The sequence below is a fragment of the Episyrphus balteatus genome, chromosome 2 (genome assembly GCF_945859705.1).
Source record: "Episyrphus balteatus chromosome 2, idEpiBalt1.1, whole genome shotgun sequence".
In the NCBI taxonomy this organism is placed as follows: domain Eukaryota; kingdom Metazoa; phylum Arthropoda; class Insecta; order Diptera; family Syrphidae; genus Episyrphus; species Episyrphus balteatus.
This window is the reverse complement of record NC_079135.1, coordinates 13,313,802-13,327,604: the sequence shown is the minus strand read 5'-3', so window position 1 is coordinate 13,327,604 and position 13,803 is coordinate 13,313,802. Positions and strand designations below refer to the sequence as shown.

Below are 13,803 nucleotides of genomic sequence, written 5' to 3'. Positions count from 1 at the left end.
CTCCTTATCATTATTGTGTTACAACGGCAACACTTTTTCAAAGCGATAACGAAAATCGAAACTTTTTTTTTAAATCCCATGCACCAAAGCTCGTCATTGGTCGCACCCAAATCAATGTTATCAGAGAAAAAAAAATATGTGTGTGCCCTTAAAGTGGTGTGTGACAAATATTTAAAACAAAAATTAAAAATGTCATTGAAAAATATTTGAATTTAAAAAAAAAAAAAAAACATTATTTTTTAACTATTTTAAGCCAACGAAAATGATGAGTGACTTTTCTAAAGGAGATAAAATCAAGTTTATGTTTTTTTTTCAGAATATTGAAGAAAAAAAAAAAGAAACTGATAGAAGCTACACTATTTTTTTGTACGAGATATCTTAAAGTTTATCCCTTTGGTTGAATTTCATTTTTCATGAGAATAAAGTACAAATTCGTGGAAAACTATAATGAGTTATAAATAGAACACAATTTAGGTATATAAAAACGAATAGAATATAACCCAAATTTTAATTCAATTGCTTACAAATCACGGTAACATTGTGTTCTTTCTTGGTAACGAACGGGCAGTTCTCAAAATATCTCGTATACGGCGTTAATCTAGAAAATTATTCCCAAAGTAATGAGTTTTCACCTTAATTCCAATCCCAATTAATACTTATTTCCCATACTCTTTAAATAATTAAAAATAGATAGAATAAAATCTTATTTACTCTGCGTTACATGTGAGAACAAACTTAAAGTAACTATTGTTTCATTTTTCGACTTGTTTTAACATTTTAAATAAGTAATAGCCATTGGTCAAAATGAAATAAATTTATTATCTTTTAAGTTACTGAAAGGGATGCGATTGTTTATTGCGTGACCACTGAGTTACCAGATTTTTGAGATAAGTATTAAGGTTACCTATTCTTATACCTATAGAGTTTTTGTGCTAACAATTTCGACGGTGATAACATTTTTGCGCTTTGTTTTAAAATAAAGTTCATATTTACTATTTAACACGTTACTGCTCCACTGTGTTAATATAAAGAATAAATTGATCAAGCAGTTGTTTTAGATCTATTTTTAAGTTATTCAATGCAATAAATTTCATAAAAATAAATTGAATTCAGATTATTGTTGAGTGCGTTACTATATAAATTATCATTCTTTTATGACAATTTACCTAAACAAAAACTTGGTATTAAAGTTATATAATTTAACTTGAAATCTTTTTATATTTTGTTTTCCAATCTAGTAACATAAACCTTATGAAAGTTATATTGGCAGGTAAGATATTACTCTATATTAATAATTACCCACTGCGTTACTTTATGTCACTAATTTCGTATATAAGAACTTCTGACTTTATTTGGGCTTCCAATATTACTTAAAAAAGTTGATGCGCTTCTAAATCTTCCTCCGTTTTTAGGAAATTACTTAGACCATTCCAGGGTTAACTTTTTTTCTGATGGATAATCCAATTGGGATAAGTCTTAGAATTTTGATTTTTCAAAAAAATTTAATACTTTAAAATTAATTTTATTTATATAAAAATACAATGACACTAACGAAACAAACAACATTTTATTTTAACTTAAATAAAAACTTTAATAAAAAAAATTCGTTACACAATTACTATAAAAATAATAATAATTTAACTTCTTCCAGGAAATATAGGTTCAAACATTTTCAAGGCATTGCGCAAAGTGGTTTGCCTAGTTTCTGGCATTGTAATATAGAAAACAATTGCATAAATAATTTGCATTATTCCCAAAGTGTAACTAAATGTTGTAACGTTTAAATTTGATATCGTACAACAAACGATGATTTGAAGAAGATTTTCACACAAAATTACAGCACAAATGAAATAAGGTTTAACCGATACAGAAAAAGCCTCAGATAAATAGCAGGTACTTGCTGAAGCCATAGCTCCAGAGAATAACTGATAGAACATAATCAAGTATAACGTTATATTTGCGTTATTCTTATTAAAAGTGTTTAAATCTAAAATGCCAATTACAATAAGAAGTATACCACCACCAAGTACTGCAATTGTACTGGGTAACTTGCGCCCAATAGTGTCCAAGGAAAATATTGAAATTACGACTCCAATCATGCGCATTAGTATGTACAAATAAGAATAGTAACTAACAGTGTAGTTCCCAAGATTAGGAAACGTAGCCATAATAATTGCTGAGTAGAATAAAGCTGTCATTGGTAAAAATGAAGACATTGTTACAAAGCAACGGAATAGAATTAACTTAATCATTGGTATTAAACTGTTGGAGATATTAGCAGACTCTCCTCTATTCTCATCTTCTCTCAATAATGCTTTACTCTCATTCAACAATGAATACGTCTCGTCAGTAACAATTTTAGGCTTCTGAAGTCTGCGTAAAACATTAAGTGCTTCATTGTCATTGTTTTGGCGTAGATGAAATACTGGCGATTCGATGGTAAGGAAGAATGTACTAATTAAAGTTACTAGACCGAAACATGTTGCGAGAATTCCATAAAAAAAATTTGGATATGGATTCCAACTATTATTTAAGACAAATATATTTATAATTGCACCAGAAACAAGACCTGTTTGCTCAACAGTTAGGTGCATTCCTCGGAATCTCTTTACCGATTGCTCTGATCCAGCGATAATAATTGAAATTAAAGTCAATCCAAACGCAATGCCATCGAAATAACGAGCAAAAACAAGTGCTGTATAGCTATCGCTAACAATGAATATAATTCCATTTAAAACTACAAGTACCGATGCAACAATCTGTAAAAAGAATAAAATAAAAAGTTTTAATTTTAATAATTTATGATTTTTGTTTACTTTGAAAAATGAAAAAACTTACATCGAATAAACGTCTTTTTATCTTATGAACTAAGATAGCGGATATACAAGCTCCAATTATGACACCAAAAAACCAACACACTTGAATGTGCGATCCTACTGTAAATCCTCCAAAGCCAATACTTGATGCCCAGCTCATGCCACCCGAAACGAAAATAACAGATGCTGAAAATATATATAAAATAAAATTCAAAAAACTTAAAAAAAAAACATAAAACAATTTAAATTAAAAACAAAATATGTTCAAAAACTAAAACAAGACTAGTTCAAAACTTTTCCTTTCAAGATGACACAGTTTTAAAGTACATTGCATAGCCTATAACTAGGGGATAAGCAAGATGTTTCCAAAAATACCTCATTTTTCAAATTATGATAAGAAAATAAGAAGTTAATGGGGAAGATATACTTAAACATACCGCTTACATATTTAACCCTCCTTTAAGGGAAAGGCAAGATGAAGGTAAGAAAATAAGCTAGGTACTTAAAAAAAGTACTGGATTTTAGAGTTCAACCATTAACATTACTGGGCCCTTGAACAAATTATTTGTTTACATTGTACCCCAGAAAAATTAAACGCATTTTTGAGGGCCAATTATAAATTGCATTATTAACTTTAATTAAAAAAGCTGCATATTTTTTTTTATTTCTGAATTTCTCCTAAACGATCTAGCTGATTTCAACCAAAATTTGTACACAAAATCATAACATAAAAATTTTACAAAATTTTCAAAAAACACATTTTTGGATTTTTAAAAAAATATTCAGGTACCTAAATATTTTTTTTGAAAAATCGATTTTTTTAAACGGGTTGATTAATTTTATAAAAATGAAATAAATTATTTTTATTAAAACTTGTAAAGCTATATAAAAAAATATTTTTTTGTAAATAACTTAAATGATTTTAATTTTTTTAATTTCCTTTCTATACAAAACAAATTACATATCTAGTTTTGGGGAAAGGATCATAACGACCATATTATTCACTCTGGATTAAGTTTGAATTAAAATGAAATTTAAATCCACTCACTTCAATCTGAATTTAATAAATCCAAGGATTAAATTTTTTTTTGTTCATATTAATTAACCAAACAAAAATTATGTGATTATTCAATAAATTAAGTATAATTTGCATTTATCTTTTTGTTTTTCTTTTCAAAATACTTGACAAAACAACTGAACACTGTGAAAATGAATTTTACATCTGGATTTATAAACTTAAACAGAACTCCAGAGAGCAGTTTAAATTTTTTTTGGATTTAACGAGATTCGATTTAAAAAAATTGGATTTAAGATTGGATTCAAGAAGTGAATACTATGGATTTGGAATTATTTTTGACACTTAAATTTCTAAACATCCAGATTCCAGATGTATTACTTAAACTAATAGTATGGCCGTAAGGGTTTTTAATTGATTTGGAACTAGGGATGGGAAAAACCGGCCGGTTTAAACCGGTTTCGTTTTTTTTGCTTCGGTTAACCGGTTTTTTCGGTTTTTTTTGTCCTCGGGGTTTAAACCGGTTTTTACATAAAAAACCGAAAAACCGAAAAAAAAACGACTGAAAAAAAACATCCAACAAAAAAAGATCCGACGAGACAAAAAACTGAAAACCCTCAAAACATTCTTTCCCAATTTCTTTCTTACCACATAATTATACATTTTCATTCATATTCAGCTTTAAAAATTCCTCAAAACTCCTATAAGAGTGAGTTAAGAACTCTTAGGGCCAATTTATTGAGCCTCTATTAAATTTTGAAATTTGTCGTTTTAGTTTAAAGCTTTGTTAATCTATATTGACGTCTTTAAGTTTCCATCATTAAAAATTCATTTAATTAACTCTGCTTTAGTTAAAGTCTTTACATTTAATGGAAACTTTAAATTTAAAACTCCATTAAAAATATCCCAGGATTATTTTTCGAAAAATTAAACTGTCAAAAGCTACATTTTGTGTCAAATAAAATATATTTAAATTTGAAGGATAAACAATATAAAAAACACAAAAATGATGGCCCGTAAGCAGCTAAACGCCAGGCAAAACCCATAGACGGTGTTACGATATACCAGTGGAAACCAAAGGCTGAAAATATTGTAATTTTTCAGATGATTAGGATTACGCAGAATCTCAACCCTGATTAGTTTCACTAGTCGTGTAAATATTCTCTGTGCTCTTCTGCGCTCTGTGAAGTGGATAAGAAATGCATTTATTTCTTTAAAAATCTCAAATAAAGTGTTGTTCATTTAACCCTCATACCCATAGTTTCAAAAATTTCTGGCAAGCCTATAAATATATTCTTGTCTGGCGAGAGAGATATGCCAGTAGTGGCCAAAACCTGAAGCAACTCATCCGTATAACGTACATGTCGTTTGAACTAAAAAAACACAAAAACAACTTGTTCTGTAAGCCAAAGTTACCAATTACCAAACGTTGGTCTTATTAAATTGATTGAACACATTTTCACCATCCCATTTTTCCATATTCATGCATGTTTTATTTATTTTTAATTGTTAACTGACACTGAAACTTTGTTTAATTAAATAATAAATGAAATAACATTTGACGCTAATGGAGAGTGAATAAATAGAAATCCTGTTTAAAACCTCCATTTGCTCTAAAATTCCCTCTTAAAAGGTCGAATTTGGTGTTTTAACTAAAACGACTTTTAAATTTAGTGCTCAACTAGTAAATGATGCCAAACTTCAAAAAAATCCTTAAAAGAGACTGAATTTAACGAATTTAGTTTTTAATTTTAAAATTCCCTTTTTTAATGGCAATTTAAGTTTAATGGAGAGTCAATAAATTGGGCCTTATAACAAAATCAAACTAAAAAAAGCTTTGCTCAGGGATTTTCCTCGAAAAGTTTATTTTTTGGTTGACAAATTAGGTTTAATTTTGTTTTTTATGTCAAATCAAGAAAAAAAAACCGAAAACCGGTTTTTCTTCATTTGCATATGCAATCAGCCAGTAACCATCACGCTGGTCAGATATAGAATGCTTTGTTTATCAGCAATCAACTAAAACTTCACAAAATAACTCTAATATAAAATCAAATGAAGAATTACACTTTCGAAGAATTAGCTTGTCCCTGTTTCTTAACAGGCATTTAGATAAAGAACGTTCTTACAGAAGAAGTATATTTTTCCCATCAAAAATAAGCTAGAAATACAATACACTTCACTTTAGTTCATAAAAGCTCTAATAGAATCAACACAACTCTTTTAAAAGGAATTTAGTATGGTTGGCAGCAAACGTGCTTAACACTTCTGTGTGTTGTAAGCTTATCAATTACCATTCACTTTGTAAACACCATAATATGAAATTAATTACTACGTATTATGTACTGTATATGAATTTTCTTAAAATAAATTATTACCTGCAGATAAGGAATTCGATTGTGGTTTATTTTTTTGTGAATCCTTAAACCAGCTTAAACGTGGTGGTTCTGCTTGTCCATAGTTGGTTTCAATCCTTACTTGAGTCGTATTATTTTCCCAAACGGGTGCAGGAAGTCCGTCGGTTCGTTTGTCAGAAGATTGTGATTGATTCATATTTGAATAAATCAATCTTCTAGAGTCGTAAAATTATAAAATATTTAAATAATTGTACTTTCAACCTTATTTATTCAAAAAATTAATTTTTTTAATAAACAAGCAAAGACTGATAGCAATGCTTTAACTACGACAAGGTGTTGATTACTGATTTCCCATGGTGTTTATTATTAGCTTTAATATCAATATTGGTGAAAAGATATCGAAAAGTTCTAGCTATACAAAAACATCAAGTCAAGTGCGATTTTTCCATGAAATTATAATAATGTACGATTAGATTTTTATCATAGATAAGAAATCAATAAATTAAAATTTAGTTGCAGTTTCCGTTTTTATACATAAATATTTTATTCATGAATCATAAACTTAAAATATACCAAGTTACATGGTATAATATAGATCAAAGGGGGGTTTTTATTAAAACAAAGACTGCATTACAGGGTGATTAACTCGAAATGAAGCCATTTGTGCATTACTCTAAAATGGAATTTTTAAAAACTAAAAAAAAAAATGAAATTTAGACGTTACGGAAAACCGACGGAGTTATGAATACCAGAGTTATGCGCGAAAAAGTTACGCGCGTTACGAAAAAAGTTACGAAAAACCGAAGTTATGAATGACCGAAGTTATGAAAGACCGAAGTTACGAAAAACCGAAGTTATGAAAAACCAGAGCTATGAGCACCAAAGCTATGAAACGTGGTTCTGGGGTTGGCAACCATTGAGATGGAGGATATACAGGATGAACGTACCAAATACCTAGAGCGTATAGGTTGAGTCAAAGCAAGAAAAAAATTGGGTATGGGACCGGGGTGTCTAATCTTCGGTTTTTCCTAACTTCGGTCTTTCATAACTTCGGTCTTTCATAACTTCGGTTTTTCGTAACTTCGGTTTTGCGTAACTTTGACGCGCGTATCCTTGTCGCGCATAACTCTGGTATTCATAACTCCGTTACAATTTCCGAGGGAATATCATCATTCAAAACCTCCCCCCCCACTTAGTAAGGGGTCTGGATAATCCGAATCTGACCCACCTGACAAACCTTGTCTAAACTAAGTTCAGATAAACATAGACATTTTTGCCGGAGAATTTCGTAATTTTACTGGAGCAACTCATGATTTCCCCTAGGTTACTAGTCAATTTACCATGTAAAACGCGTCATTTTACCTGAGCGATCCATAATTTTACTGAGGAAACCCCTGATTTTACCGAGAAAACTCGTGAATTTACTAGGGCAACATTGTCATTTTCTTCCGTTGTATTTCGGGTATATACAGCTGTCCCGATTCTCCTTTGCAGCTCCGGCTTGTAAGGTTTGTACTCAGGTACACAGGTGTTTCTTAGCTCTTATTATATTGAAGCAGGGATTTCGTTGTAACGGCCTAGCGGAGATTCAACACTTTGGATGTGACAACTCTGTTGGTTTCTTTGGCAATCTTGCTATTGCCGCTGGTTCTATATAGGGGAAGTGGGGGCAAGACCGCCCACTTAGTGTTTGACTGTCTTAAAAACCAATAAAAAACATCTTTTAAATAGAATACAGTTTTTATTCATTAAGTGTCAAAAATATAACTGACTTTTCACGATATAACGATAACAATTTGATGAAAAATCACAAAATTTACAGTAACTCTTCGGGGTCTTAACCAAAATTGCTAAAACTTACAGACGTGATCGATCGTACCAAAGGGCACCTATTTTTGCAAGTGTTGCCAATTTTACTTTTTTCATACAACACAGTACGAAAACCGTCTTGCCCCCATAGGCGGTCTTGCCCCCACTTCCCCTACTTGCATTTGGCTTAAAAAGTTATTCGAAACAGGATCAGGAAAGTAAAATGATATGCTGATCTCTTGCGATTTAAGTTGCCTAATGTAGTAAATATTAACGGTATTTATTTAAATTAACCATGGTCTGAATATCTGTGCTACTAACAGATACTGGTCCTAACTTCGAGCAAAAAGATTAGCTAAAAATAAGCGGATTCTATATTAAATTAGGCGGAATTCTGCATGATGTTGTTTTGCCAAGAAGACTTCCTCTTTAAATCAAGAGGAAAATTTTCTTAATTTCTTGAATGCACTAATAAAAAAAAGAGTCTACTTAATTTAAAAAAAATCTTTTTATTTTTATGTGGAGACATTTTAATAAAAATAATTTGTCTTCACAATTTCGTTCGTAATTTATTTATTCTTTATTCCTTATTCCATAATTTTTGAGAGCTTCGTGCAAGAAAAAAATTAAAACAACCAACAATTTTTTTTATTTCTTGAATTTTAACACTTTATTAACAACTAAAAAATAACAAAAAAATTTTATGTTGTTGGTTGAAACTTTTTGAACGCATCACGCAAAGTAGTTTTCTTAGTTTCTGGCATAATGCAAAAGAAAAGAATTCCATAAATTATGTGCAATGCACTCAGAGTAAAACAAAAAGTTTCTGTTGAAAATTCTGATATCAAATAATTTGAAGTGACAATTTGAAGAATGTTTTCAGAGACAATTGCAACCAAAATGAAAAAAGGTTTTACAGAAACTGAAAAGGCTTCACTCAAATAGCAAGTACTTGCTGGAGCAATAATACCAGATAGTAATTTATAGATGAGAAGAAAGTATATTCTTGCTTTTTCAACACTCATAGCAATTACAAAGAATATTACACCACATATAAGTAATGCCAATGCACTTGGTATCCTGCGTCCAATAGTGTCCAAGGAAAACCATGAAATCAGGCCTCCAATCAATGGCATCAATAGAAACATGTAATAAAAGGTGTAGGAGAAGTTGTTACTTTGTGCAATAACATTTCCATAAGCTATGAAGAACGTGAGAAACATTGGAAGAATTGAAGACATCGAAACAAAGCAACGGAAAAGTATCATTTTTATCATTGGTATCCAGCTCCTACGAATATTAACTGACAATCCTCTATTTAAATCTTCTGCGAGTAGTGACTTGTTCTCAGCAAGCAATACGTAAGTTTCATCCGTGATAATCTTGTGCCTCTGAAGTCTGCGTAAAACATGCACTGCTTCAAACTCTTTATTTTTGCGCAAATAAAATACTGGAGATTCGAGGGTTAAGATAACTGCAGAACCAAAAGCCAGTATACCACAAAATAATGAACAAACTCCTTCTAGCTGAATCTGTCCAACAACTGAACTCAGGAGAGCACCAACAGAGAGACCAATATGTTCAACACAAAGATTCATTCCTCTGAATCTTTTCACCGATTGTTCAGATCCATTCAAAATAGTTGGAATCAGAGTGTAGCCAATAGCGATTCCATTAAAATAACGAGCCGCAATAGTCGCTGAAACGCTTCCTCTTTTTGTGGTGTATAGAATTCCGTTTGCCATTATAAATAATGATGCAACAATCTATAGAAAAGATGATGAGAATACAAAATTTTTGTATTTAAAAAATTAATACTTATTTCTTTAAAAACAAACTTACATAAAATGAACGCTTTGGGACCTTATTAACCAAGATAGCAGATATGCAAGATCCAATTATGATGCCAATGAACCAACAAATTTGAGCATGTGATCCGGGTAATATAAGCCCATAAGTAATACTCGACATCGCACTGAAGCCACCAGAAATGAAAATAAAAAATGCTAAAAAAATCAAAATGAAAGTTCAACTTTAAACTCTTGTTCAATGTTTTTTTTTGGTTAAAGTTAAAATAAAAAATTGTTTCAATTTTGTTTGCGATAAATTGGAACCAAATTTATCAAAACGTAGTGGTTTACTAACAAAATATAGTAATGTCCGATAAACGACCTGATTTTGGTGAAGATCCGTACATTTACCTATTGAACCTGTCAATAAATCCAAAGTCTTTGATACAGAAAAGGGAAGTGAGGAATTGCAAACTGTGAAATTATGTAGACCCCAGGAAATAATACCCGAAAAGAAAAAATGAAATAAGACCCCAAATTTGAGTACTTTTTCTTAATGAAACTATGTCCCAACTAAGTTCCCAACGAAATGTAAAAATGTCCCAAAAATAAATGAAAGAAGGCACCAACTTCTTTTGATTTCGCCCGATTTTCCTTCTATTCTGTTACTCTATGATGGTTTGCAGCGCGATCTTTGAATTGAAAAGCATTAGTTAGAAACAGAATTGCTAAAATAATGGATTTTGTGTCCACAATAAGCGATACCTTACCAGCTCTTGATCCTTTATTAGTAGATTTTCACAAAACTTTTTGTGAAAGACAGGCCCCAAAACGTTTTTAAAATAAAATTAAATTAAGCCCCGAAAATTGTGTTGGGGCCTTATTCCATCGGAGTCCTATTTCATAATGAAATTATGCCCCAAAAAGAAAAATGAAATAAAGCTAAAAAAAAAAGAAATAACTCACCGTTTAAGAAATATTGTTGTTGTTTTGTGTGTGTTTTATTTACCTTATTTCATTTTATTTTTGGGGACTTATTCTGTTTCGCGGAGCCAGCAGCTTCAAGCTTGGTTTTCATCCTACCAAAATTACTAAGCTACATCTGATTAATCCTTACCAATGTCTTGGATCATAGAGCTGTATTGATGTTTAGAAAGATTTAACAGAAGATTTTCTAGCTGAAGAAAATACCTTAATTACTTCAAACTAAACTACAGAAACACATCGATAAGTGAGTCATTATCAATAATTCTGGCTGCTGGGAATAACAACGCACTTGTTGACTTATAGGAAACTGTTTTCGATGCCCTTGGGAACCAGGACCAGTGAAAGACTGCGCGGAATAGATTCCGTGTGAATCTAGGGTATTTACCATCATAAACTGAGGCTACGGAAGCGGTTTTAAAGGATCTGCCGAAAAGGTCTTAACAGCAGGAGCTGCTGAAAGCATTGTAGCACGTCGATAAATCCCAATACATGAAGAAACTAGAAGCTATACGAGTATCAAACCAAGACCAGGTGCATTGAAGAAAATTAATCGCTTTTTCGTGCTATGACCCAGGATTTCTGAAAGTATTAGTTAATCCCATTCAGCTAGCCCAGTCGTGTTGGGAAGATGCTAGGTTCAGCGATAACAATCAACCCAGAGGAGCAAGAATGCGAAGGAGGTACCCGACCAACAAGGGGCACCAAGAAAAAAAAAGTCTTTTGTCCAATCCGCCAAAAAAATGTCTTCAAAATCAAGAAAGTCTAAGATCACACATCACACAGTCTTCTTTCAGCGTGAAATTGCTTCAGAGCTTCCGTGAAACTCTCCAAACAGACGAAATACATATAGAAGTCCACTAAATTAATGTCGTTTTCTATTGACGAATCTCAGAATGAGATTTGTGAATTTGACAGCTGAAAGGGGAGGTGAAGAGGGGAAATAGTGGACAAATCTCAGATTTCATGATCTATTTGCGTCTTGAGATTCAAAAAAATGACAAAAAAAATGAATCTGAGATTCAAGAATCTGATTCTGGATTTTTATCAAGATTCACGCATACAAACACACGCACTTTCACACACACTCCTCTATTTGACATTTGTCTGAACATTTGTTGTTGTTTTATTTTTTTTATACGCACAGATTTCGCATACAATTACAAAACTAGATTTCATATTCTATTTGCAGTGGAAAATCTGAGAATTTTACACAAAAATCTCAAAAGTCAATAGAAAACGACATAAGTGTCCTTTGCCGACAAACTACATCTGGAACTTGCGACAAACTATCGAAACTGCTGAAATGCACCCAGATTACTAAAGTGGAAGAATTGTCCAAAAGCGAAACCTCATTTTTCTATGAAAAAGTTGTAATTGATGTCAAAAGACAATTTACAATGTATAGTTTTATAACACAATAATTGTCTAATTAGTATTATTTACCTGATATCAAAGAACCACTTTGTCGTATATTTCTTAGAAAATCTGTAAACCATCCAAAATTCGGTTCCACATAAATCCGTTGTGTGTATCCATAGTTTACTTGATTCCCGGTTTGAATTGGAATAGTGTAAAAGTCACATTGAGGTGGTTCTGAAATTATAACTCTCCTGTTGTCGGTAGTTGACATTGTTGAAGGTTGTGATTGATTCATATTTCAACAATCACTTTGAAATTAGTAAGTTAATAAAAAAAATACATAAATGTTAAAAAAAAAATCTTTTAATTTATTATAATTTTTAATAGGTACATATTTGTAAAAAAAAAGTCTTATACAAATGACAGCAAAGTTGCTACTGTGACTTTATTTACTGATTATTCGTACACGCTGGTTTATTCATATCAATTTAGTTAGCAGTTATCTGAAGGCCAAAAGACTTGTCAAGTATTTTCTTTCCCAAAAGCTAAGATTGAAAACTTTGATAACTTGATTATTGATTTAAAAAAAAAATACCAGTTAAAAAAAATCAATTCCGTGAAATCTAATTATGAAAATTCTTTTGATAAATAAATAGATTTTATACATTTATACGATTAGTTTTAGGATACCATGAATCATAAAATCAAAATTTTATTTTAATAATAATACTCGTAGGTATATTTATTGCTTTAAAAAAAAATTATCCATTTTGGCTATAAGAAATTTTAATTTTCATAATCTTAAGATTATTGTATTAGTTTTAGAGCGGGCGGCCACTGCAGAAACGCTCAACTCATCGAGCTAAAGAAAATTTGAAATGGGAAGTGAAAGAGGGCTATTAGTAGTTACGAAAACCACAGGTCTTCCCGTTCGCATCCTGGCACGATTGGCGTGGTAAAGTGCATCGTGCATCTCATAGAGTTAAAAGACAATATTGGTGTCAAATTAAAGGTGCTATTGTAAGCTATTAAAATTCAGAGGTCTTCCGGGCGAAAGTCTGGCAGTTTTGTCATGCAGCCCGTTTTAAGGTTAGAAGCGATAAAAGTGAGTTTTTTCATAAAGTCTTGTTTTTTGGTATTTTGGTGGATGAGTTAAGGAGTTTTTTCACTATAAAATAAAAATAAGAGTTATTAGCATTTAAATATAAAACGATGTTTTGAAAAAAGCTTGATAGTTTATTAACAATGACCCAAAGTATATGCAAAACTACGAATAATTCACGAAAAAGTCTCAAATAATACGCTGCGCCCCTTACAACTTATCGAATTAAAAGGCGACTTTAATTTCAAATTAAAGCTTATAATGTCTTTTTTTGAAAACCAGAGGTCTTCCAAGCCAAAAATTTCAAGTTAGGTCACGCAGCTTGTTTTAAGGTTAGGAGCGATTTTCACTTAAAACGTTCAAGCAGGCTGGGGGGTGAAATGACAAGATGTGGCTTGGAAGACCTCTGGTTTTCAAAAAAAGACATTATTAGCTTTAATTTGAAATTAAATTCGCCTTTTAATTCGGTAAGTTGTAAGGGGCGCAGCGTATTATTTGAGACTTTTTCGTGAATTATTCGTAGTTTTGCATATACTTTGGGTCATTGCTAATAAACTATCAAGCTTTTTCC

General features: G+C 31.3%; 2 protein-coding genes across 2 annotated transcripts; both read right to left on the bottom strand.

Moving 5' to 3' along the window:
• Nucleotides 1-1,548: 1,548 nt before the first annotated feature.
• LOC129911945 (uncharacterized) lies at nucleotides 1,549-6,541 on the bottom strand. Its single transcript, XM_055989976.1, has 3 exons — nucleotides 6,207-6,541; nucleotides 2,839-3,002; nucleotides 1,549-2,759 (listed from the first exon to the last, which is right to left on the bottom strand). Exons 1-3 carry the CDS (start codon nucleotides 6,379-6,381, stop codon nucleotides 1,638-1,640), a joined length of 1,461 nt encoding a protein of 486 aa, XP_055845951.1. The 5' UTR covers nucleotides 6,382-6,541; the 3' UTR covers nucleotides 1,549-1,637.
• Nucleotides 6,542-8,666: 2,125 nt separating this feature from the next.
• Nucleotides 8,667-12,461, bottom strand: LOC129910493 (uncharacterized). The gene is made up of 3 exons (XM_055987896.1): nucleotides 12,215-12,461; nucleotides 9,837-10,000; nucleotides 8,667-9,760 (listed from the first exon to the last, which is right to left on the bottom strand). The coding sequence occupies exons 1-3, from the start codon at nucleotides 12,423-12,425 to the stop codon at nucleotides 8,696-8,698; spliced, it is 1,440 nt and encodes a 479-aa protein (XP_055843871.1). The 5' UTR covers nucleotides 12,426-12,461; the 3' UTR covers nucleotides 8,667-8,695.
• Between the last annotated feature and the right edge of the window lie 1,342 nt (nucleotides 12,462-13,803).